Here is a 27,108-nt window from a genome sequence, read left to right as displayed (position 1 = left end):
TTTCTTCTTCTAAATTTACTTCCTCAACATTCTTATTAATAATTTCCTCCAGAATCCCTTTTTCTGAAATTTTTAGATGCAAATTGTTAAGGCATTTGGCACCTATTTTGTTATTGGGACTCATTGGGAATTGCAGGCATTAAATGTTACTTTATATAATGTATAAATTAAATGAATAAGCTTATTCACGGTTGCCTTTTATCAAGTAATAGCAATTTGGTGTATTATTTTTAGCATATCTTTTATGTTATTACTTGAATAATGGAATTATAGAATTAGAGCAAATTATGAAATGTCCTATACAAGAACCTAAGATAAAATAGAAATCAAAGCATTTTAAAGGCGTTAAAATAAAGCATACACAATATACAACTTTATCGAATTCAAACAGAAGGCCGGGAGCACAAAACGAAACACCACAACAAAACTTAATAACAAATTCCAACATTCCCATCAAGAATTAATACTCTGAAATTGACATGCAGTAATGAAGTTGGAACACAATTCCAAGTTCGTGCCAATAATCAAACAAAACATTAAAATTTGATTTCAAAATCAATACCAAGCTCAAGAGGGAGGGAGGAAAGACAAAGTGGGGGAGAAAAAATGAACACAAACAGAGCCAATAAGCTAAAAATTATCATTGAATATAAGCTACAAAGAACAGCTTCGATGGTTTATTTTTCATTTTTGATGAATGAAATTAAAGCCTTATATGCAAAAAAGAATTAACTTTTTAGAATATTAATTTACGTTTTTTATTTTCAAACCTAATAATTAATAATTTGTTCAAGGAGACATATGAAACATAAAGAGTAGTCTTAACTCTTAACTATCATAGAACATCTTCAAACCTCTGTGCTGTTTGTTGTTAGCTAAATCAAGTCAAATAACATCTTTAAACCTATTTCGTCGTTCAAAAATTAATGAAATCCCCCAAAAAACTAACTTTTGATTCCATAATGTAAATCCCTAATATTGAACACTAAAATTGGGGAAAGAGAGGAGAATTGATGAATGTATATATTAAAAAAATCAACCTAAGAAAATCAAAACAAAATCAGCAATCATAGAAAAAAAAAAACCAATTTCGACCGATGTAAGTCATTTAGCTCTTTCTTCCTCTTCACCATTAAGAAGCCCTAAATTTGAAGAAGGATCGAGAGAAGAGGGTAAAGTAAAAACACATAATCAGAAAAGGGGGAAGTGAAAAATTAAGAGAAGAATGTGGAAATGAAAAACGAAAAATCAAAGCAAAGAATCAGAAAAGGGGATGGAAAGAAGGAGAAAATGTCAAATGAGAAAATGTGAAATGGAAGGCAGGAAAAAGATGAAAAAGATGAGAAAACTGAGTGAACAGTGTTTTTAGTGCTTTTGATGAATATTATTCATAGCTTGCAAATGTTTTATAATTAAAAGAGATTTATCATAAACAAGCAGTGATTAATTGGTTAACACTAAACTTAGGCGAGTGACCCAATAGGAGGGGATTATTTCAAAGTAATTGAAAATTGAGATTATTATAAAGAAACTAGTAAATTGTGGAATTGTTTAATTTGGTCATTTTTCTAATATTAAAAGACATAATATAGAAAAATTAATGAAGTTGCACGTGGCGTAAACTATTTCATTGTTGAAGAAAAAACTCTTATTTAATGTTAAGAGTATGATTACCATTACAATAATATATCACGTTAATGACCTCATGTCCTTTTATTGATCATGAAAAGCCAGAAATGAATAAGCCTGATTATGCTAGATGGAAATGGTCAATTGATGGTAAATTCTCGTCTAAGAGTCTTAAAGATAATTTCTATAAAATCTTTTGAACCTATACTACCTAAACTAGTAAAAAAGACTATATGGAAAAATGTTGCTCCACCTAGAGCTCAATTGACTATTTGGCTACCTTGCTTGGGAAAACTAAAGACATGTGATATATTATTATTAGGATGGATGACTAAAGTCAGTAGGTTAGTAGGATGGATGGTAAATTCTGTAATGAATGTAATGCGACTAGTCAGGTATTTTCTACATATGCTCCATCATTATGCTCCATCATTATGCCCTATCAATATCAATGTTGTATTTAACACCATGACTCTCAATCCTCAAGACTCAAATTGGTACATGGATACCGATGCCACTAACCATATGACGTCCTCCTCAGGTACTCTTTCCCCGTATATTAGTATGAGCAGTAAAAATAATATCATTATTGGTAGTGGGGATCGAATCCCGATTCATGGTCATGGTCACACTTCTTTTTCCCCTCCAAAACCCTCCTCTCACTCTCAAAAATGTCCTTTATGCCCCAAATTAATTAAAAATCTTATATCTGTTCGTCGTTTCACAGTTGACAATAATGTATCTATTGAGTTTGACCCTTTTGGTTTTTCTGTGAAGGACCTTTGGACGTGGATGCCTCTCATTAGATGTAATAGTAAAGGGGACCTTTATCCACTCTCTTCATCATCTGCTTCACCTACATCATCATAATTTACATCATTGTTAGGAGTTTTGTGGCATAGTCGATTAGGACATCCAGGAAATTATGTGTTTAGAACACTTAGGAAGAATAATGTTATTTCTTGTAATAAACCTTTGACTAAAACTCTTTGTAGTTCTTGTGTTCTTGGCAAATAAGTGCGCTTACCATTTAATGATTCTATTTCTTATACTTTGCTTCCATTTGATATCGTGCATAGTGATTTTTGGACCTCTCTTGTTGTGAGTTCCAGTGGTCATAAATATTATGTTTTATTCTTAGATGACTATACCAATTTTTTGTGGACATTTCCCATTGCTAATCTAGCAAGACCCTTACATATATCAGGTGTCATATGGTTATGCATTTTGATCAGTGATAAACTTGATTACTATTGATGCAATGAGGCACGATACAGTTATGAGTATTAACCAACTGAACTTACTTAAGTATTAAGATTACCGAATTGTACAAGTGGCAGTAACGTACTTCTGCCAGGGTTGAAAATGGTATCTTAATGACTTAAAAGTATGAAACAGTAAAAGAATATGAAAAAGTATACAGTGGTGTCAATTAATTATAAGTTCGTACTCTAATTATTATTTTGTAAATGTAGTGTATTATTTTCTTATTTTGAGCTGGATTGGGAGTTATGCTCGGCGTTAAGCGCTGACCGATTCAAACGATTGTCATCCGTATTATGGATGGTAGCTTGTCGTAGGATTTAGTTTTAGTTTGCGATCTAGGCCGCAGCTACAATTTATTTATGCTATCGAGGACTTAGCTGCAAATTTTTTATATACTTCTTGTTTGATGATTTTGACGTATTTTATTTTAATTATTTGTGTATTTTTGGAACGAACAATATGTGTTTTTATTTTCCTGTTTTTATGTAATATTTATCATTTCTAATAAACATTTTTTTTTTAATTTTAAAGGTTTTTAGCAGATCGGCATTTTCAAACTTCTGCATTATTTTGTAAAAATTTTCATTAATGTTAATTACATATCGAGATTGTCGCTCTTGCTACACTTGGTCTATTCATCAACTTGATGTCAAGAATGTGTTCTTACACGGTCATTTGAATGAAACTGTCTATTTGTATCAGTAGATGGGGTTTCGTTATCAGTTGCATTCTGATTATGTGTTTCGACTTAAAAAATCTCTATATGGACTGAAACAGGCTCCGATAGCGTGGTACTAGGATTTTACTTATTATGTTTGGTCGATTGGTTTTGTGAACAGTATGTGTGAGACTTCCTTGTTGATCTATCGTTGGGGCTCAGATATTGCTTTCTTACATCTCTAGGTGGATGATATTATGCTTATTGCATCGTTTGACTCATTACGCAAACATATTATTTTCTTACTTGCTAATGAGTTTGCGATGAAGGATTTAGGTATGCTGCATTACTTCTTGGGGATTGTTGTCTCTCGTTAAAAGGATGGTTTGTTTCTATCACAAAGTAAGTATGCTTCTCAGATTATTGATCGTGCTGGTATGTCTTCTTGTAAACCTTCTCACACTCCCTTTGATACTGCTTGCAAACTAGGTACTTTGGATAGTCCTCCTGTGGCTGATATTACTTTATATCGCAGTCTTGCTGGTGCTCTGCAATATCTTACTTTTACTCGTCCTGATATATCGTATGCAGTTCAGCAAGTTTGTCTTCATATACATGATCCTCGAGAGAGTCATTTTCTTGCATTAAAGAGCATTATTAGGTATCTTAAGGGTACTTTATCATTGGGTCTTCATCTTCTTTCTTCTCCTGGATCTACTTTAGTATGCTATACTGATGACGATTGGGTGGGTTGCGCGGATAGCCGGCATTCTACGTTAGGATATTGTGCTTTCTTGGGTGATAATTTGATTTCATTGTTGGCTAAACGACAATCTACTTTGTCTCCGTCTAATACTGAGGCTAAATATCATGCTGTAGCCAATGCTGTGGCTGAAACGTGTTGGCTACGCAACTTATTACTTGAGCTTCATTATCCTATTCCTAAAGCTACATTAGTCTATTGTGATAATATTAGTGCCATTTATCTTTCTGGAAATCCCGTGCAACATCAATTAACCAAACATATTGAGATTGACATATATTTTGTTCGTGAGAAAGTGGCTAAGGGTGAAATGCGTGTTGTTCATGTTCCATTCCGGTTTAAGTTTGCTGATATTTTTACCAAAGGCCTTCCTCATGTTTTGCTTGATGAGTTTCGATACAATCTCAGTGTTCGATCTTCTCTCGCTTCGATTGAGGGGGTGTATTAGGATGGATGAGAAAAGTCAGTAGGGTCATGCTGAAGGGTACTTTGGTACATTGTATTGATCTATGCTTTTGTATATATACTGTTATGTAATGAATGTAAGGGATTAAAAATCATTTCCTATACTGTATTGATCTATGCTTTTATATACATACAAGCCTTGTGCCTATTCTGCGGAGTAGAATTGGAGACGAATAATCATCTTCTTTTTAAACGTCATTTCTCGTGGAATGTTAGGATGAGAATCCTTGAAAGTTGGGGGATTTAAGAAGTGATGCAAGATAATTTTCCTAATTTCGTAACTGCATGGAGAGGTCTTATACGTAAGAAGAGGATATCTAAGTTGTGGATGATGATATTTTTCTGTGTACTATAGAGCTTGTGGTATGAAAGAAACAAAACAAAGTTTGAAAATGGGATTCCTGACCTACAGAAAGTAATATATCTCATTAAGACAAGAATCAACATTTGGGCAAATGAGGTATTGGGACATGTTAACTATCATTTCCTTGATTTAATTCATAATTTTTCTTGCTCCTAGTGCAGGTTATGGCCAGTATTGCTGTCAAATATGCAGCCTGTCAGTGATGCTGATTTCTACCTCTAATATTGTTGTAAGTTACTATGATGCCCAATTGTAGTGTAAATCCCGGCTGTTAGAATTGTTTGTGAGATTGTGGTTGTACATATTCTGTTTCTGATTTGGTGTTTGATGGATTGACGCTCTGAGTGTGCGTTGGTTTAGTCCAAAACAGATGTCTGATGCTGCTGACTGTATCGGGTTTATTATGATAATACTAGTGTCATATGCATATCTAAAGATCCCGTGCATCATTCTAGGGTCAAACATATTCATATAAGACATCATTTTCTTAAGTATAATGTGGAAAATAAAAATATAACAGTTAAGCATGTCAATACTAGTAAGCAAATAGTAGACATTATGACTAAACCACTTCAAAAGGAACAACATGAAAAGATAAGCGTTGAACTTGGAATGATCAAGCTTTCAAGCATTCTCCTCAAAGAAAAATAAAAATTAGAAGGGTTGATTCATCCACAAGAATCCTGATTAAGAAATTAATCATTGTAAGGTTCAGGTATGCAGATATTTAAAGTATGTGCTAATGTTGCTTTCTTGAATGCATGTTTAAATTGATCAGACCAAAGCAGCATTTGTTTGTTCTGTGTGTAATAATCCTCATATTAAAAAAAACGAGGTTATTTTTTTTCAATCTTATTTTCGAAAATTGACTAGCACAAGTATTTATTAAATAAGATGGTCAACGAAAAATACTTAAACTAAATTGTTTTGAAAAACTGTTGTTAACCGCCTATATCATGAAAACTACCCACTAACTCTTCATCATCCACCTTGCTCACATAACCATCCTTATAATTAAATAACCAAAATTAAATCTCTTAAGTAACCACCCCCCCCCCCCCCCATAACCGTCCTTACACCCTTATAACTTCTCTCATTTACACTTACTCACGTCACAGCACTCACTCACAACCCTCACATCACTTTACTCATTACCCCATCAAACCGTCACTCTCATCACCATCTTCAACACATCTTCTTCTTCACTTTCTTTTATCCACCATGAAAATTCCCAAAGCCAACACCTCAACCAAGAAATCAAGCAAGAAAACACCAAAAGTGACTGAAACAAAGCCATTAAAATTCGTACACCCATTACTGTTGATCACTACACCACCATCTTCTTCATCTGAACCAAAACAATCCGACCCACCTAGTTCATCAACCATGCATGTCGGTACAAAACGCCAAAACACTACATCCAAAGGAGAATCATCATCCAGAACAATGAAGAAAACTAAGACTATTGATCCCAACAGTCCTGAAGAAATTGCTAAGGAAATGCCAGTGGGTTTTGGTCTTGACAAGTATTTGTATGACTATACTCCTTTCCCTTAACTTCATGCCATTCTTAAACATCAAAATTGAGAAAACCTAATGTTTGATTTTTCCTGTAATCCACTTTACCCTAATCTTATGCGTGAGTTCATTTTAAATTTTTCTATTGAAAATGGATTTTAAATTTTTCTATTGAAAATGGAGTTTGTTCACGTGTTGTCAAGGAGGTTAAAAGTGAAGTTAATTGTATGATGCTAGGTGAGTGGTTTGGAGTTCCTACCGTAGGTTTTGATACATATTATGTTGGTTCTAAGATTGTATTTTCAGGGATTAACGAGAAAACAGTGCTGGAATTTTTGGGGATTAATGAGAAGGGTAGAATAAGTCACAATACACTGTCCCCCCTGCATAAATTGCTTTACAATATCGCCCAACGGTTTATTTTGCCACCCAATTCCAAGCGTAGTGAAGTAAATCTTAGGGATGCCACCTTAATTAATTGCTTGGCTAACCACATCAAAATTAATTTCTCGTCATTGATGATTTCACACTTATCTGATTGTATTGAGAAGAAATATATGGCAGGGTATAGAGGTTTGTTGACTTGGATTTTTAAGAAATTTGGAGTCCCATTAGAAGGCTTACAGTTCCCCATGAGTTCTAACAACAAAATAGGTGCAAAATGTCTTACTAACTTGCACCTCAATATATCTGATAAGGGGATTCTGGAGGAAGCTTCCATTAAGGATATGGAGGATGAGAATTCGGATGAAGAAAAAGATGAGAAAGAAGAAAAAGAAAAAGAAAAAAAAGGATCAGAAGGCTGATGAGGACTAGGAGCCTGTTCCCACTGCCACTCAAGAAGAGGCAGAAGTTTGATCTAAAGGGGCACAAGAGGAAGCTCAGGAACAAGGGGAACAGGGGGAAGCTTTAAGTAAGGGGGAAACCTCTAAGGAAGAAGAGAGTGAAGAATTTGATGATGATGATTTCAGTGATGAGGAAGTCTGGATACCGGTAAAGAAGAAGCCCATTGTGACATCGAGAAAAAGTAGTAGGCTTGCCTCTAAGGAAAACGTCCAGCAGTTAGTTTGGATGATGACTCTTCTTCACACACAACCCTTGAGCCTCAACCTACTATACCTCCTTCACCAAAACCGGTCACACCACCTACCCATCACATACCATCACCTCCACCTTCACCTATCCCTTCTACACCTCCACCAACAACTACTACAACTGCTTCACCACTTCCACGCACTTCACCAGGCCTTGGTTTTGCTGGTTTTTCTAATTCTTCCTCAGTTCCTGAAGCTCTCTTAGACCCTATCCTTAACAAACTACAAGATCTTCAGTCCTAGTTTTACTCCTTCCAATTACTCCTTCCAAGATGAAGTTCGTGTCACCTTTGCATCCATCTTTGATCAACTCACTCAAATGGAGGCCCGTCTAGGTGCCAAGCTTGATACAGTGAGAAATCAACCATTTATTTTCTTTTTGATTGCATCTTTCAGCGCATTTTCTATTTATGCTCTTTCTTTCTTTATAATCATTGGGATGTCTGTTGAAATGGATAGATACTTGGTGTTGGCTTAACTAGAAAAGGTGTGTAGGATGTTTAGACTTCTTGGTGTATAAAGTGTGATGATGTAGATGTTTTGGTGTATGTATAGTCCGCTCCTATGCTTTTTCTTTGAGTGACCTGTTTTTTAGACCCTTTTACAGTGACGTTTTCTCCTTTTCGGGATTTTTTATGCTGGTGGTTCTGAGTCCCCCAAGTTGCAATATTTTTCTTTTAATATATTCCCAAATTAAAAAAAGAAAAACTGTTAATGAAAACCAACATTACAACTCATTCACATTACCATCATTTAAAAAGCCTTTTATAATGATGATTGATGATAATGTGAATGAGTTGTAATGTTGGTTTTCATCAACGTTTTTTCATAGCAATATATTTAAAGGTACTCATAACACTTCTATTTCATAGCAATGTACTTGGCAAAATGCAGTGACAGTAATTACTAAAAAAAAAAATCAACTTCATTTAATTATTCTCTAAAACAGAAATACTAGTTTTCTTATTCATTCTCTAAGAAGGTTCTAAATTCATCTCTAAACCAGGTAAACCAAGTAAAACAAACAAAAACAGTATTTTAGATACTAAAGCATATGTAATATATGGTTTATACTTCTATCAAAGCCATATGAGTAGGAACTAAACATACAGCTTAAAGCTGATGTAATATAACTTGAGCACCATGTTGTGGTTGTAGCGTCAAAACAGTGGTAGGCGAATGTGCGTACGTTGGTGCCAACTCGAATGAAAACCGTTGCAAAATCATGGCCACTGCCAATTTGGCTTCAATAAGAGCAAAGTTTTGGCCAATGCAAATTCGCGGCCCCCAACCGAAGGGAAAGAATACAGTACTACCCTTTGTTGCCTTCGCAACCCCTTCTGAAAATCTTTCCGGGTTAAATTCCAAGGCATCATCACCCCAAAATTTGGGATCGTGGTGGGTATAAAGTGCTGACATCGAAACCATTGAACCACGAGGGATTGTTAGATGTCCGAGTTTTGTTTCATCGTCGAAAACCATTCGAGAGATTGTACACACTGGTGGGTATAGTCTCATCACTTCATGTAGGATCATAGTTAACTAAGACCAAAAGAACAAATAGTTATGATCGAGTAAATGATTAAGACACTAAAATACGAATGATTATCTATCATATTAATATTCACTTACTATCTTTAATTGGTGTAAACCATCAAAGTCGGGCTCATTCTTTCCGAATGTAGCTAGAACTTCTTCTCGAGCTCGTGTTTGCCAGTCTTGGTGCTTACTTAGCAAAAGCAGAGTCCAAGTAAGTAACACTGAAGTGGACTCTTGCCCTGCTAAGTAGAAGAGCTTGCACTCATCAACTATATCTTGGAAAGTCATGCTCAATTTTCGTTTTTGATTTCGTTCACTAGAATCTTTGAAATTAGAGTCTAACAATGTTCCCAACAAATCATCCTTGGCAGCTTCTCCAGCCTCCATTTCCTTCTTTCTTTTGTCAATTATAGCCACCAACAATTTTTGTATCTCTGAGTTCAATTGTCTCATCCTCCGGTTGGTCTTTGTAGGCAAAAACCTAAGGGTAGTATATGAATATCACTTCATCAAATTGTGTGTGAAACTTTCAACGATAAATTGCGTCAAGACATGTGTACCCATGTACGTACTCAAGTCTAAAAGTATGGAGTATATAATATATTTTGGGTTTTCTTCATCATTATCATCATCCCAATGAGTCTCGCGCAAAGCAAGATCGCGATCGAAAGGAGCCCATCAACTATGAGGCTTTAAATATCAGTTTAAACATTATTTTGAAGTTCCTGAACATGTTATATACATTTCTGATACTATGTCAAAATTCAAGTCAACCAAAAGCTTAAGCTAGTGGTTAAAGCGAGAAAAAATGTTACACACTCTCCTCGTCGCCGTGATTTTTCCCCATATACTATTTTAGTCCGTTCTACTGAATATGCTCCATTACTTTTTTTATTTATTTCCCATCCTACAATGAAACCTAGCTATACTAAATCTACTTAAGACATGATTTCACCTACAATATGCAACTAAATACTCGGTCATCGACTTTTGTTAATTCTTATACCATCCTCCAAAGGAGCAAGCTGAGGGGGATGGAGGAGTAGTCTCATTTCCTAGTACACTACTACAGCTTAAGCATATACCTTTTTCCTGGAATCGGAACCGATTGCAAAAGACGTAAGGCAAGTTCCATTTGTTCGAGCACGAGTTCAAAAATCATTCTTCCTTCTTCATAGCTACTACCAAATGCAGCACGAGAGATAGCATCTGCAGTTAAGCTTGAAAAGTGGGGCCACAAATCAATCTCAGAAGAACCTGTTTTAGATACTATCTTCTCCCATTTGTTCACCAATTCACTAACACTAGCGTTGAAAGCTGGATGCATGAGCTACACATATGTGAAAAATGAAATTCAGATTGATTAGTGTCCACAAATCTATGATAGTACTTCCTCCGTTCCAATTACTCACAAAATTAGAACTATTGCACTATTCACTCATCGTTCTTTATTTGTGATTAATTCTTAATCTATAAGTTAAAACATAGTCAAGTGGGATCTTGTATAATTTGTCTTAATACAAAGATTATTATAACTTTTTATAAGTTTTTATGATATAGAGATATTAAGGATCAAATTAATGTATTAAACTACGTGAAAAAACAAACGTTGCAAGTATTTTGGATCGGAGAAAGTATAAGAAAAAGTAAAGTACCTTCAACTTTCCCATATGAAAAGCAGGATTGATGAGTCTCCTGTGTTTAACCCATTTTTCACCCTCGGCACTAACAAGTCCAGGGACAAGCAATGCAACAAGAGGGTTCAATTTTGCCTTCTTAAACTCGTTCATCCTAGAGAACACCTCCTTTATAAGCTCAGGATCAGCAATGTTTATGACTGGTATTGGCCCCAACCATGTCCAACAATTTTGACCTGCATATGTGATTTTTGATGAATAAACTTTCTTCGCATTGAATTTAAGTTATTATCCAAATATAGTGTAAACGTTGCACTAATTACTCTGCAAAAGACAAACTAGCACTTGTATTAGAAGTAACAAAAACATTAAGTTAGAAGCTTAGGACTATGAGCATGAAGCAATGAGAAAACAAAACCGGAGAAAACAGAAAAGAAGAGTAAACAAACCATATTTATTGAAGTGCTGTTGATGGAAAGGGAACAAATGAGAAAAGAAATCATTAGTAAAAGGAAGAGTCTTCTTCTTAGCTTCATTCCTTAATCTAGAGGTCTCTTTAAGATCACCAATTAAGAATCTGTAAGAGTTTCCCTTCAACCCTTGCTGTCTCAGAGACTTCTCTGCTCTTTTGGGTTTCAACCAAACCCAATTAAAAAATTTCCAAACCCAAATTAAAATCAATCCACAAACTAACCATTTTACAATTGACCACATACTTTCCCCCATTCTTCTTTCTTTCTCTTGCTTTATCCAACCAAATCAGTTGTATTCAACTGAAGCAAGGGGGAGAATCAACTACTAGGACCTTTTATATATATTGACTTGAGTGTTTATAAAACAATAAGAAAAGGAAATACTGTCCCATCGACAATATGTGGAAAATTAAGAATACTTCTTAATATAGTGTTATTTTATGGAAAGGGCCACAAATATTCTTTCTCTAGTTGCTAAACCTTTTGTAGAAACCACTGTTCACCGATTATTTTATTTGATATATCTTTTTCATTTATAATGTAAAACATAGTCAGGTAAAATGTTATTTGATTTGTTTTAATGCATATTTTCTTAATATTAACTTTTTAGAATATTTGATCATATGAAATTAAAAATATTAAAGATTAAAATCGTGCATTAGATAGTGTGAAAAACAAAAATATTAATTTTTTTATGGGTTTTTGACTTTTATGCCCTTAATAACTTTATCCTATTTTCAATTATACCCTCCATTATCCATACTAATTTTCCTCCCTTACATTAAAAACACATAATATCACTCTCTTTTCTACCCTTAGGGCCCCACTTTTGACTCTGCTAAAAGTCCGTAAAAAGTCAAATGAGACTCCTAAAGTGAATAGGAGGGAGTAAATAAATAGGTGGGTGAAATTTAGTACTCCCTCCTATTCAACACACTCCCTCCAATTTACTATTTATTTCCTATTTTCTTTTTGGACACTATTCATCTCTTACTCTTAATTTGTATTTTATTATTAATCTATAACTTAAAACATTGTTAAGTGGGATCTTGTTTGATTCGTCTAAATGTAAGGATTATTAATATCAACTTCCATAATTTTTAGTTATGTACACTTAAAGATATTAATAATTAAATAAGTGCATTGGATGGAGTGCATAAAGCAAATGAAACATTAGTAGTGGATTTGAGGGAGTATTAGTTTTATTTGACTGTTGACGCTGTTATTCAATCACTCTTAACTTATATTTTTACTCTATAAGTTTTAACATAGTCAATTGAAAATTTGTTTGATTCGTTTTAATACAAAAATTATTAATATTAATTTTTTATAATTTTTAATTATGTCTAATTAGAGATATTAATAATAGTATTAATGCATTGACAAATATTCCAAATCAAATAAAGATAAATAGAAAGGAGAAATATACATATTCAAATTAAAAAATTATAAAAAAATAATAACAAAAATAAAATAAGAAAAATTTAATAACACAGACAAAAAAATAAAGTTAAGTCCTAGAGGAGTAGGTCGAGTTCCACGAGGATCAATATTATCAAGCATCAACGTGTACGAGATATACGACTTAGAAATAAATAACAGAAAATGAGGAATAAATAAATTTTTATCTTTCAGTGATATGGAATGCGAGAGGACGGTGCGAGCTTCCCAACTATTCTCCTGGCCACCACATTAATACATTACATCACCCTCGAGGAGCTCGTGCTCCTCTGTATAGTGATACAAATTTTATGAAGTACACGTTTTTTATAGTATTGATATTAATATTATACTTTAGTTGCAATCAAACTATTTTTTACACTATTCATCATTTAATAGTATTTTACATATTACAACTATTAAACAAAAAAAACATAATTGTATGGATTTTTATTTTATTCATCTCGTCGAATAGTTTTATAATATCAAATATTTATAATTTTTGGTTGAGTATATAATTCTATATATAAGTAATCCGACAAACATATTGAACTACGTAATAATGTGTTTTGGTGCAAGTTAAAAAACGGATGAAGTATTATTCTTTCTTTCTTCTCCTTCATATGTTCATTTCAAATAAAACATACGAATTTTAGTGTCAAACTTTGATTATAATTCCTTATCGATTTATGAGAAAAAAACATATTAATGTGGTATTTTGATAAATCGTCTCAATATATATCTTCCTAATATCAACTTTTTAGAATTTTTTAAAACCCAAAATTAAATTTATTTGACTAAAAAAGTTTTCAATGAGATCGACGCAAAAAGTAAATGGGAAAAACAAATGAAAACAGAGAGAGTATTTATACTTCTACACTTTTTTTATTTGATTATTTCAAATTATTTGTTATATTATTTTATGCTATAAATAATTATATAAATGTTTATTTTGCAGTTATTTTTTCTTTCTTTATACTTTATTAACTTTTATTTATATCTCATAAGAGGTTCTAATTGTCTTTTTAACAAAAAATATCAATATTGAAATTCTTATGGAAAACTCTAATATAAGTTGTAAAACAAAGAGAGAAAGTAAATTTTAAACCCTTACACTTAATTAGTATTGCATATTTACATCATGTTAACCAGGTTATTTTGGGAATTCGAACATTTTAAATTTTTACAGGAAATTTCATAAGGTTATATTCGGCTTTCCAATGTGGTAAATAAATTGTTTTGAACACAAATTATAAAATTAATTTAAATGAAATAGTTTAAATGATGATTATATGCACACATTAAAAAATTAGCAAATATAAAATGTAAAACAGCTCGTTTTGTATGAGACTATCTCAATATTGAGACGGATCCATTTAATTAGCTCAATTATCTTATTAATCAGAATAAGATTGTAAGTGACACTTTAAATTTAAAGTAGTCACTTTAATACTATAAAAAGTGATCGATCTATAAAAACTATCTCAATACTACCATTCACACTTGGATCATCATAACTTAGTGGCTTCCACAATCTTATTATTTTAATCTTGATAATCGTTTCATTGAAGAGTGTTATCTCTTCAATATAATTAGATGTTGTAGTCATTTTTATGGGCAAAGAATACTCTTAGAAATTGTGATATTTAGTTTTTTGATTCACTTAGGATTGTGATGTTTAGTTTTTTGATTCACTTTGGTGTTTTTACGTTTATAGTATTATTTCATGAAGTTGATTTATGTGAGGGAACAAATTTTTGTAAATAATTATTATCTATTGAAAAATAAAACGTCATATAATTCCCACTCAAAGACTTTAATGATACCTTTTAAATTGTAATGGTGATTTTTTTTTTTTTAATTTCAATATATAGTTTTGTTTTGGGCCCAAGGCCTCAATATTAATTGGGCCTCACTCGTGGTCAAAAAAGTAGTCAAACATAGTCAATGAAATATTCAAGCCCAATTTCGAGACACGTATCGATATGTTTCATCAATTGTTAGTTCGAAAAGACGATCCGGTCAGTTTCAATATCATTACAGAGCCAACAACCATAAATATTCACAAATCATCTTATTGAAGGAAGTTTTTCTCCCATATTATTCTTTCTAATAATTCCTTGTTCATATTCATATTCAATCTCCATCTAACTTAAGCATCGAAGGGGTTTTCCCGAGTGCTGCCCCCGGTTAGTAACCTTTGTTCATTTAGTAGGTTCATTCGAAGATCTTCAACTTCCTTCGATCACCTTTAACCACCTTCGACTACATTCGATATCATTGAAAACTCAGGGAATTGGATTGGGCTACCCTATACTTCGACACGTGGACAATTCTCCTTGAACATACATTTGGCATTACCGTTCCCCCACTCAATACAAATTATAACTAAGTTTCACCCGAAACGGTTTGGCGCCATCTGTGGGGAAGAGTAATACCTCACTCTGAACTTGAACTGAAAGCCATGCCTCCAAAAAGAAACGCCCAGGCTTGTACTCATCAGTCAGGACCTCCCCCGTCTGAAGCAAATAGTTTTGGCCATGCCCACCATTCTAATCCTCCAATTGATAATCCGAATTCTTTGTCACCTATCAAGACCTTCAAGAATTTGCAACCCTTCTTACTGCTCAGCTTTAAGAGCACATCACTCAAGCCTTTAAGTCATTTCCAACTAGATTATCTCCTAATGTTGAAAATGAACAAGTCCAACCTTCTCCAAGGAAAAGACCTACACCCATTCATAGGCATACCCCACTTAATTACTACGTAGAGGATGTAGCTGAAAGCCAAGAAACACCAACCATTAAAAACCATAATGCTAATTACGCATCTCCTCATAAAACTAGAAAAGAACATTCTCATCAGCCTACCAGGGGCAGTCATCACCGTAAAATCTCAGAACAACCGTTGTATCATCCTAACCCTAATCGGAAAAAGAAAAGAGAAGACCTTAACCCTAACCGGGGGAAGGGAAGAATGTCGCCAAGATCCTAACCGGACAAAGGCACACTCTGTCATGGATGCTAAAAAGATAATTACTAGTCGAAAGCTTCGTTCTGGGGAGGTAGATATTCTTGAATCATTTTATTGTCTCAAAGAGACAAAAGAAGTCAAGTATTCACCTTATGTCTGTCATCCAACAAGAAGGAGAGTTAGTCTCTAGTTACATCAAGAGGTTCCATGATGAATCCCTGACCACTACGGACATAAGTGTATCTGCAACTGTGCCGAAACTTATTAATGGATTGAGAACTCATAACTTAAAATGGCAGCTCATTAAGAATGGAGTTACCTTCTATGTTGAAGCAATGCAAATCGCTCAAAGGTTTGTTCAAACCTCAGACATTTGCACACCTGTAGACTCTCGATCTAAGAAGAATAAGAATGATAAACTACAATCCCAATCTCAGCCACATGCAAACCCTTACCGAAAAGAATACACTGGATACTCTCGAATAGGATCAGGTAGGCAAGAACCTCCTAGGTTTGATCACAATTACTCGGTGGAATGGTCAAAAGAGCTGAAGGATGGGGGCTATGATCCTCGATTCAATAGGAAACGAAAAGATATATTCTATACAATCAGATCTGAACTTCCACAACCTTCTCAAGTGAGTACTTCAATGAATAGAAGAAATATGTACTTATGGTGTGAGTATCATAAGGAGCATGGTCATACCCTTGCTCATTGCCGAGAACTTAAGAAAGTCCTAGATCAACTTGCAAACGAAGGAAAGTTTGGACGCTTCATGAATCATAATCAATAATACCAACCTTATCAGTCTGGGCAAGGGTCATACAATAATCATGGGCGGGATCAAAATTTTGATAGGAAAAAAGAGGAGCAAACTATAGTGTTATCGAAGGTTTCATCAATGTCATATCCGGTGGGTACTCCGAATTACATGCAAGTAACAGGTCCATCAAGGATAGTGTTCATACTTTAATGAAGGCCAACATCACTACCAACAAAACTCCTACTACTTCGAAGATGATTTTCAATGAAAAGTTGGGAAATGTCATCCAATACCCTCATGATGATCCAATTGTCCTAACTCTGAAAGTAGGACAAATGAATGTAAGAAGAGTGCTCGTGGACACTAGTAGTACTGCTGAACTTGTCACCATGGACTGCTTAAGAAAACTAAAATATGAAACTCATCACCTAGAGCCTCTTGATAGACCCTTAGTGGGATTCACACGAAGTCGATTTACCGCTATGGGTACCATCGTCTTGCCTGTTTGCTAGGGAAATAAAGGAAATGGAAGGTCCATTATGGTGAGATTTACTGTTATTGACATCAAGTTCCCGTATAATGTCATTATGGGCATCCCTTTGATCAAAAAAGTTAAAACTGTCATTTCCACTCATCAACTCCTCCTCCAATATGAGAAGGATGATGGGAGTGTTGGGATCCTTCAAGGGGACCAAAAGGTTGCACGGGAATGTCAAATCAACACTTTAAAGATAGAAATGTCTTGACAGGAAAACGTACATGGGAATGTTTTTCAAGAAGAGATATAGGGAGGAAACTACATGGAACACCAAGATGAAACTCTATGTAATGGAAGTTTTAAAAATCGTGAATGAATGAATGAATGAAAGTTAAGAAAAACTTTGTATGATTTCCAATTTCAACAAACTCACTTTTCAATTATTTTAGGACTCTTTGTCAGCCTATGGCACAAAGATCCTTATGGTCATTGTTTAGAGTTAATTTGGGTTGCAAGATAGCCCTAAATTAGCCTATTTCTTTTAGGACTCTTTGTCAGCCCTTGGCTCGAAGATCCTTATAGTCATTGTCTAGAACTAATTTGGGTGGCAAGCTAGCCCCAAGTTAGTCAACTCGTTTAAGGACTCTTTGAAGATCCTTATAGTCATTTTCTGGAACTAAATTGGGAGGCAAGTTAGCCCAAAATTAGCCTATTCGTCATTACAAGACTCTTTGTCAGCCTTTGGCACGAAGATCCTTATATTCATTTTTCTAGAACTAATTTGGCTGGCAAGTTAGCTCTAAATTAGCCTTTTCGTCATTTCAGGACTTTTTGTCAGCTCTTGGCACGAAGATCCTTGTTGTCCTTGTTTAGAACTAATTTGGGTGGTAAGTTCGCCCCAAATTAGCCTATTTGTTTCAGGACTCTTTGTTTATTAGCCATTGTTCGGGAATTTGGGTGGCAAGCTAGCCCCAAATTACCAATTTATTTCGGGACTCTTTGTTAGCCTTTGACACGAATATCCCTATAGCCATTATCGTTAACTAATTTGGGTGGAAAGCGAGGCCCAAATTAGCTAATTTTTTCAAGACTCTTTGTCAGCCTTTGGCTCAAAGATCTTTACTCGATTATTTCAGGACTCTCTGTCAAGCAAAGGCACTTTATGTTTCATCTTCAAAGATCAATTTCCCAATCAAGCCAAGTCTCTGTCAATCAAAGATCCTTGATAACCCCGACGACTTGAGATTCATCAATCCTAACCGGATCAATCATCTCACATCCTAATCGAATCAGTTAATTTGGCTCAAACGACGGTCATGATCTTCACTTAGACGCTGCTTCTGGTAAACAATTATCAATGCTAGCCGGATTATCTAAGCCTGGTTCAAATGTCAATTATCTTGTTCAATATTACTTGCCTCCCTATCTTGGTTATCAATGTCTTACCTTTGGGATGCCCTTGACTCAACAAATATTGCCATCAAGACTTCATGTCGTTGCTATGCTCATTGTACTCTCAGAGGTCAAAAGACCTTGAGGCTCTAATGATCAAGATTGTCCCTTATTGGAATATTTTAAACCTCATAGAAGGTAGAAGGTCCTATATCATCCCAGTGAAGTCAAAATCAAGTACTTTGGGGCTTATTAGGCCAAGGCGATCCTCTAGTGCAACACCTTGGGGCTCTTATGATTAACGATCATACCATATTGAAAAAAACTTTGATTCATGGAAGGTCTTAATACATCCTATGAATGCTTAGCTGACCTTGGGGCTAATTAACTTAAGTTAAGCATATGGAGTACTCCAACTCTCCTAATGGGTAGAATATCTCAACTCATTTGAAATGATGATCCAGACCTTATGGCTGACCAAACGCAAGCCTAAATCAACCGCAAGATAGCTCTTGTCAGAAGATATCAAATTCATTTACATTTACCAATATCAGTTAGGGACAAAAATATTAGTCATGTAATGACCGAATGATCATCATCATTTGGGGCTCCCTACAAAACGAAGAGCATGAAGTATTGTCTAATGTTGAAGATCATTCGGATGTTCCACGCCTTTGTGGGTTTATCATCAAGTAAAAAATTAATCATTATCTCCAGACTGATTTAAAGATCATCACATAGTGCTCATTACAAAAAAAATGATAGCAATGAGTTCCCCTCCACTCTGAATATGTTGTCAAGAGAAGGGTGGAAAGGAAGTGTGTATGCTTATAAACCAAAGTTAATATTTTAAGTGTATTTTGATAAGTTATAAAAATTGAAACTTTTAACCTCCTTTTGGTCTTGTAATGTTTGCTAAGATCGTTACGACGCTAAGAACTTAGATGAACGATACAAACAACAATGAACAAGACAACTTTTGATAATGTAAAACTAAGCAAAGAGACACAAAGATTTAAGGTGGTTCACCCAATGATGGCTACGTCCTCCGTCGTGTGTAGTTTCCGTTTATATTATATCAATGGAGTATAAAATACTCTTACAAATGAAGTATTACAATTGTGTAAGAGATAAAAACTAAAGGCTATGTGTTTGGCTTAGGGGTTGTGTTTCTTGTGTGTTTGAGTGAGTATGAGAGCTCTATATATATAGTACCAAGTACATTAATGTTAATTGCTCACTGAATACATGATTAATATTGAATAATGAATGATATGAAACAGCTCCAAGAACTTAAAAGGTCGAAAAACAGCATCCTAGGCATATCAGAGGATCCGCTCGACCGGAATAGAGAGCTCGCTCGATTGAGCGGCTCAGTCGAGCGAGCTACAGACACCTTCTGGATGCATTTTGTCTGATCGCTTGACCAACCAAGAAAACTCGCTCGGTCGAGCGACCATCAGGCTTCCTCTGTCAGAATTCTGTTCGAGCAAGTATCTATCAAAGCCCTTTATAATTCTTCATTAATCATCATTAACACCAATAATTCCAATGAATACTCTTCCACAATAAATCACATTTAAACACTTCAATCATTAAGTTAACAACTTAATCTCCCACATTATCACACCCATTGGATTCAAAACCCAAGAGTCATACATGAATGCACTCATCAAATGTGCACTCAAGTCAGATAATTCATAACAATCTCCACCTTGACTTGAGTTCACCCAAGTCAAAGCATTCATCAATCCACTTCATCTTATAAAAAATATAAACAAAAGTAACATACACACCTCAAATGCCCCAAAAGGCATTACTTCAAGCAAGGAGCTAAACCAACCAAGTCAACACACAAATCAAACTTGGTTGTAGGCAATGACTTAGTCATCATGTCGGCCGGGTTTTCTTTAGTATCAATCTTCTTCAAAATCACCCTTTTGTGCTCAACTTCATCCCGGATGAAATTATACTTAATATCAATGTGTTTAGACCTTCTCTGAAATGTATTTTGATTCCTAGCCAAATGAATTGCACTTTGACTATCACAATGCACACTTACCTCACACACCTTATTGCACATCTCACAAACAAGACCTTTGAGCCATTTTGCCTCCTTGAATGACTCGGCAATGGATATGTTCTTCCGCTTCGGTTGTTGAAAGAGCAACCTCATCTTGTAATGATGATTGCCAACTTACCGCCGAACCACCCAAAGTGAACACGAACCCACTTGTGGACTTTCTATTATCTAGATCTCCACCATAGTCCGAGTCACAAAACCCGGTTAGCTTGCTTGATACCTTCCTATACATAAGACAAACATTAGAAGTACCTTTCAAATACCTCAATAACCACTTTAGTGCCTCCCAATGTCTCTTCCCCAGATTTGACATATATCTAATTACCAAACTCACCGCATGAGCTATGTCCGGTCTAGAACATACCATGGCATACATTACATTACCAACGACACTAGTGTATGGGATTTTTACCATTTGCTCTTCTTCCGCCTTTGTTTGTGGACATAACCTCTTGGATAATTTGAAATGAGAGACAAGAGGATTAGACACACCTTTAGCATCATCCATAGAGAAACGTTGCACAAATTTCTCAATGTACTTTCTTTGGCTTAGGTATAAGACACCCTTAGCTCGGTCTCTCAAAATCTCCATTCCAAGAATCTTCTTGGCTACACCAAGATCCTTCATATCAAATTCACTTGAAAGCAACTCTTTCAAGTTCTCCACCTCAAACAAAGAACTACAAGCTACTAGCATATCATCAACGTATAAGAGCAAATACAATAAAGAAATATCTTCAAATTTCTTAAGATAAACACAACTATGATAAGAACTTCTAATAAAATCATGTGAAATCATAAAGAAATCAAACCTCTTGTACCATTGCCTTGGTGATTGCTTCAACCCATAAAATGACCTCTTTAATCTACACACATGATTTTCCTTACCGGCTACCTCAAAACCTTTCGGTTGCTTCATAAAAATCTCCTCTTCAAGCGGTGAAGAAACGCCGTTTTCACATCCAATTGATGCTACTCCAATTCCTCCATCACCACCAAAGCAAGTAGCACCCTTATAGAAGAGTGTTTCACAACCGGTGAGAATACTTCATGAAAATTAACACCCTCAATTTGAGAGTATCCCTTTGCAACTACTCTTGCTTCGTAGATGGGAGGAACACCACTAGAAGGACCCTCCTTCCTCTTGAATATCCACTTGCACCCAACAATTTTCTTTTTCTTTGGTGCTTCAACAATATCCCAAGTTTCATTCTTTGCAAGGGACTCCATCTCTTGCTTCATAGCTATCAACCATTTGCTTGAGTCATTTGAAGTCATAGCCGCCTTGTATGTACTTGGTTCATGTAACCCTTCGACTTCGCTAGCAATGTTGAGAGCAAATGCAACATAATCACACTCTTCAATATACCTCCTTGGAGCCACGATCTTCCTTCTTTGCCTAGTTGTGGACAAAGAAGGAGACCTTCGTTGAACATCATCATCATCAACTCTTTCATCATCAATATTGGGAGGTTGATTCTCCACGTGTGCTTTGATAGGAATACTTACAACATTATCAATGGGCTTCTCTACACTAGAGAATAACATATTATCTTCCTAAAATACGACATCTCTAGAAGTAATTATTCTTTTTGACTCATTACACCACACCCTATACCCCTTTACACCCACTTCATAACCCACAAAAATACATTTTCTAGCCCTAGGTTCTAACTTACCATCATTTACATGAATATAAGTTGGACAGCCAAAGACTTTAAGATTAAAATAATTTACCGGAGTGTTGTACCACACTTCTTGTAGTGATTTGAATTTTAAGGCGGTATGAGGTGAGCGGTTGATCAAATAACATGCCGTAGCCACCGCTTCGGCCCAAAATTGCTTCCTCAATTTTGCTTGGTTTAGCATACACCGAGCCCTCTCCAACAATGTTTTATTCATCCTCTCTGCAACACCATTTTGTTGAGGATGCCCTACACAAGTTCTATGTCTAACAATACCTTCACTAGAACAATATTGAAGAAATTTATTATCAACAAATTCAAGACCATTATCGGTTCTTAAGGTCTTGATGCTCCTCCTACCGGTCTTTTTCTCTATCATTTTCTTCCATTCCAAGAAAACATCAAAGACTTCATTCTTTTGTTTGATGAAATAACACCAAACTTTTCTTGAGAAATCATCAATAAAAGTCAATAAATAATTACGACTACTAATGGAGGGCTTTCGTGAAGGCCCCCACAAGTCGGAATGGATATAGTCTAAAATTCCCTTAGTGTTGTGTATGGCGGGTTTGAAACTAACCCTCTTGTGTTTCCCATAAACACAATGTTCCCAAAACCCAAGGTTCCCAAATTTCTTGCCATCAAATAAACCTTGTTTAAAAAGTTCAAACATACCTCTTTCTCCCATGTGACAAGTCTCAAGTGCCAAAGTTTTGTGTCATGATCGGACATTGTGCTTGTGGAAATGTTTGCCGAGCCTAGGATGGTTGAACCATCAAGAGCATACAAACTCCCATTCAACTTACTCTTCATTACTACTAGTGACCCTCTCGCAACCTTCATGACTCCACCTTCACAAGTAATTCTACACCCGATTTTGTCAAGAGTACCCAAAGATATAAGATTCTTTTTCAAACTCGGAACATACCTTACATTGGTCAAAGTCCTTACCTTCCCATCAAACATCTTCATTTTAACGCTCCCAACACCAACTACCTTACATGTTGTGTTGTTCCCCATGGTTACATTTCCCCCATCAATACTTTCAAATGTTTGGAAGAAAGTTTTGTTGGGAGTCATGTGGAATGTGCACCCTGAGTCTAGAATCCACTCATCACTATCTTTGTACCCATGTGTGGCAACTAATACACCACCATCATCACTATCATTTACGTAACTAGCATCGGCATTGCTAGTTCCGTCCCCAGTCCCCTCATCATTTTTCTTTTTCAATTTCCAACAATCTTTCTTGATGTGGCCCTTAAGCTTGTAATAGTTGCAAGTCTTATTTTTGTTAGGCCCCCCTAGACTTAGACCTCCCTTTACCCTTGTTTCCACTCCTACTAGTGGAACCTTTCTCTTGTGTCCTCCCTCTCACAAACAACTCATCACTAGTATTACTTTGTGTTTTTTGTGATAATTGTGAATCAATGAGATCCCTTTGTGTCAAGGCATTTTTCACATCATCACTACTCAAATTATCTCTACCACAAAGCAGAGTTTCTCTAAAATTTTTGTAAGAAAGGGGTAGAGAACATAAGAGGTAAATTGCCAAGTCCTCATCATCAAGCTTGACATCAATATTTTGCAACTCCATAACAATGTAATAAAATTCATCTAAGTGAGGTTTTAAAGATTTACCTTCCTCCAAGCGAAGATCGTAGAGTCTACTTTTCAAAAGTAGCCTATTGGTAACACTTTTGGCCATATAGAGTGATTCCAATTTCTCCCATATCCCCTTGGTTGTTGTTTCTTTAACAACCTCTCTTAGCACTTCGTTGCAAAGGCATAATTGGATTGCCGATAATGCCTTTGAATCTATCTCTTCCTACTTTGCTGCGTTCATTCCTTCCGGCATCTTGTCAACACCATCAATGGCCTTATGCATACCATTTTGGATTAAAATGGCTCTCATTTTGGCTTGCCATAAGCCAAAATTCATATTTCTATCAAACTTTTCTATGTCAAGCTTCATTGTAGACATGTTTCACCAATAACGACTCCTTAAGACGCCGTAAGGACAACCTGGCTCTGATACCAATTGTAATGTTTGCTAAGATCGTTACGACGCTAAGAACTTAGATGAACGATACAAACAACAATGAACAAGACAACTTTTAATAATGTAAAACTAAGCAAAGAGACACAAAGATTTAAGATGGTTCACCCAATGATGGCTACGTTCTCCGTCGTGTATAGTTTCATATTATATCAATGGAGTATAAAATACTCTTACAAATGAAGTATTACAATTGTGTAAGAGATAAAAACAAAAGGCTATGTGTTAGGCTTAGGGGTTGTGTTTCTTGTGTATTTGAGTGAGTATGAGAGCTCTAGTACCAAGTACATCAATGTCAATTGCTCACTGAATACATGATTAATATTAAATAATGAATGATATAAAACAACTCTTAGAACTTGAAAGGTCGAAAAACAGCATCCTAGGCACATCAAAGGATCCGCTCGACCAGAACAGAGAGCTCGCTCGGTCGAGCAGCTCGATCAAGCGAGCTACAGACACCTTCTGGATGCATTCCGTCTGACCGCTCGACCAACCAAGAAAATTCGCTCGGTCGAGCGACCATCAGGCTTTTTCTGTCAGAATTATGTTCGAGCAAGCATCTATCAAAGCCCTTTGCACTTCTTAATTAATCATCATTAACACCAATAATTCCCATAAATACTCTTCCACAATAAATAACATTTAAACACTTCAATCATTAAGTTAACAACTTAATCTCCCACATTATCACATCCATTGGATAAATAACATTTAAAACCTTTCAATTATTAAGTTAACAACTTAATCTCCCACATTATCACATCCATTGAATTCCAAACCCAAGAGTCATACATGAATGCACTCATTAAATGTGCACTCAAGTTACATAATTTATAACAGGTCTTAAGGTAAGTACTTCTCCTTAAGCTTTTCCTAAGTGGTGAAAAGAATAGACATGGTCCCTTTATGTAAGGGAGAGTTTAGATGAGAAAGAGTTCACATGTACCCAAAGAAGAGCAAACAAAAACAAACTCCCCATTATGATGTATTTTACAATTTCTTAAATTTATCCAAGTCATTTACAAGCTATTGGGTTGAAATGACCATAACTTTCAGTTCCGATATCCATTTGAAGTGTACAATATGTCATTTTTAAGCCCTTAAAGTCTACTTTTCAACGCCGCCAGTCTTGCATCATTCGCAGTATTATATCAAAAGTTATGGTGGAGACAGCGCATGCGTATCAAAGAGAACACGAGAAGCCATTGTCTTTTAAAGCATACGTGGGCATATTACATAACAGCAGCAAATAAACTACATAAGTCCTACCTACCATCATGACCAAGCATGATGTTATCTTCATGTTGCGGCATCAATTCTTGGTAATCCATTATATATTGCATACTTTGTTGCAATTTGCAAAATGCAAACTACAGACATTATTCGGACATGGTGAGTATCTCGGCAACCGGCATCATACAAAATGATCATCATCACCATCAACTAGCTTCATATTATTCATGCCTACAACATATAAATTTGGGAGGACCACATTCTTGGAAATACATATCAATTAAAGCAATCAAATAGAGCTTGCTCATCTATTCTTGTGTTCTTCTATATATATATGAATGGAGTTGTGAGCATCTGAAATGGCTAAGAAACGAATACTCAACTCTAAAATGATAGAGTATCATCACCATCATCATATGTGTATGCTCGGACTCCAAAATGAAGTCCTCAAGAAAGTGAAAGAAGAGAAGAAAACAACCAGGACATTAAGAACCTTTCTCCTGGTGCTCAAAAGGATGACACTCAAGTGATTGCCAAGCTTCATAAAGATCGAAAAGAGTGAAGAGCTTCCAATCTTCCTTGTCAAGATCCACCAAGAACTGCTTGATATCCTCAAGGGTGAGCTCATCTTGCTTCATAAGAAATCTTACAAGCTTTCGTCGTATGCTCGGACTCATTTTTGATTCCCCACTCAATATCACGTGACATATCACTGCTCTTCAAACTACAACTACAACATATGCTAAACAAGTAGAAAAACTCAATAAAACATCCAACATTTCTTTGAGAAATTTCATCAAACGCTTCATAGGCATGACATTTGGCCTTTTGCTCCATTTTTTCTTTGGAAAAATATATGACTCCATTGATAATTTTCAAGCAAGACATTAGAAAGATTGAAAGAAAAAATATCCAAGTGTTATTAATCAAGAGCAAAAAATCAAAATGAAGGGCAAAAATCTTCAGCTCTTCGATTGTCATGGCGCGACTTCAAAAATCGAAACCTCAGATAGTTTCAATGTTTCTGGAATAGACCGAGCCACAGATTTTGAGAAAGGAACTGTTGAATATCGTTGGCTTATGATACAGAGAAGAGGTAGAAGTGTTGGGACTCCTTAGATGCTTAAAAGCGGAATTTCAGGAAACACTTTCCTAACATCTATCTCAAAATCATAAACATAATTAGACACATGAATCATATAAAAGGATAAGATTATATTACTTTTGTAGCATGAAATCCTTAAGAATCAGCGCGGCAAGATAATCTACAGAGCCTCAAACGTTGCTCCTCTATTCAGTCTACCAGAATCAATTAAATACCAACGTCTGCTAGAACGGAAGAGATTATTTCTCTTGCTTTTTCTAGTTTTTCAATGTTTTTGCAATGAGAATGATAGACAGGGGAAGTTTAAATAAAATTATTTTATGCTCCCCCATCATCCCACGTTTTCCATTACAAAACCTAGGTCAAAAAAAACTGATTCTTTTGTTAACCTAATTGGATCACAAACCCATACTCCTAATGGGCCTGAGTCATTTATCGTTCAATTGATTCTTTTGCAAGACCTTATAGGATTAATTATATTAGTCGT

General features: G+C 35.3%; 4 protein-coding genes across 4 annotated transcripts in view; 2 read left to right on the top strand and 2 right to left on the bottom strand.

Annotated features, from left to right (window-relative positions):
• LOC130796756 (uncharacterized) overlaps positions 1-1,382 on the bottom strand; it is a 2,501-nt gene extending 1,119 nt beyond the window's left edge. Inside the window, exons 1-2 of the mRNA XM_057659133.1 lie at positions 827-1,382; positions 1-63 (exon numbers count right to left, since the gene is read on the bottom strand). The exon at positions 1-63 is cut by the window's left edge and continues 1,119 nt beyond it. Coding sequence (XP_057515116.1) covers positions 1-63; positions 827-839 — 76 coding nt within the window. The 5' untranslated portion in view covers positions 840-1,382. The remainder of the gene's footprint in view (positions 64-826) is intronic.
• A 2,101-nt stretch (positions 1,383-3,483) lies between these two features.
• LOC130828576 (uncharacterized mitochondrial protein AtMg00810-like) lies at positions 3,484-4,764 on the top strand. Its single transcript, XM_057694542.1, has 4 exons — positions 3,484-3,565; positions 3,673-3,686; positions 3,799-3,915; positions 3,973-4,764. Exons 1-4 carry the CDS (start codon positions 3,484-3,486, stop codon positions 4,762-4,764), a joined length of 1,005 nt encoding a protein of 334 aa, XP_057550525.1.
• Positions 4,765-8,660: 3,896 nt separating this feature from the next.
• Positions 8,661-11,887, bottom strand: LOC130796894 (cytochrome P450 72A397-like). Its single transcript, XM_057659318.1, has 5 exons — positions 11,383-11,887; positions 10,952-11,169; positions 10,382-10,626; positions 9,390-9,777; positions 8,661-9,299 (listed from the first exon to the last, which is right to left on the bottom strand). The coding sequence occupies exons 1-5, from the start codon at positions 11,657-11,659 to the stop codon at positions 8,871-8,873; spliced, it is 1,557 nt and encodes a 518-aa protein (XP_057515301.1). The 5' UTR covers positions 11,660-11,887; the 3' UTR covers positions 8,661-8,870.
• Positions 11,888-16,792: 4,905 nt separating this feature from the next.
• On the top strand, positions 16,793-17,329 carry LOC130828575 (uncharacterized). Its single transcript, XM_057694541.1, has 2 exons — positions 16,793-17,035; positions 17,096-17,329. Exons 1-2 carry the CDS (start codon positions 16,793-16,795, stop codon positions 17,327-17,329), a joined length of 477 nt encoding a protein of 158 aa, XP_057550524.1.
• The last annotated feature ends 9,779 nt before the right edge of the window (positions 17,330-27,108 follow it).

The sequence above is a fragment of the Amaranthus tricolor genome, chromosome 12, assembly GCF_026212465.1.
Source record: "Amaranthus tricolor cultivar Red isolate AtriRed21 chromosome 12, ASM2621246v1, whole genome shotgun sequence".
NCBI classification, from domain to species: domain Eukaryota; kingdom Viridiplantae; phylum Streptophyta; class Magnoliopsida; order Caryophyllales; family Amaranthaceae; genus Amaranthus; species Amaranthus tricolor.
The sequence above is the reverse complement of the archived record's forward strand: the minus strand, read 5'-3'. Positions and strand labels throughout refer to the sequence as shown.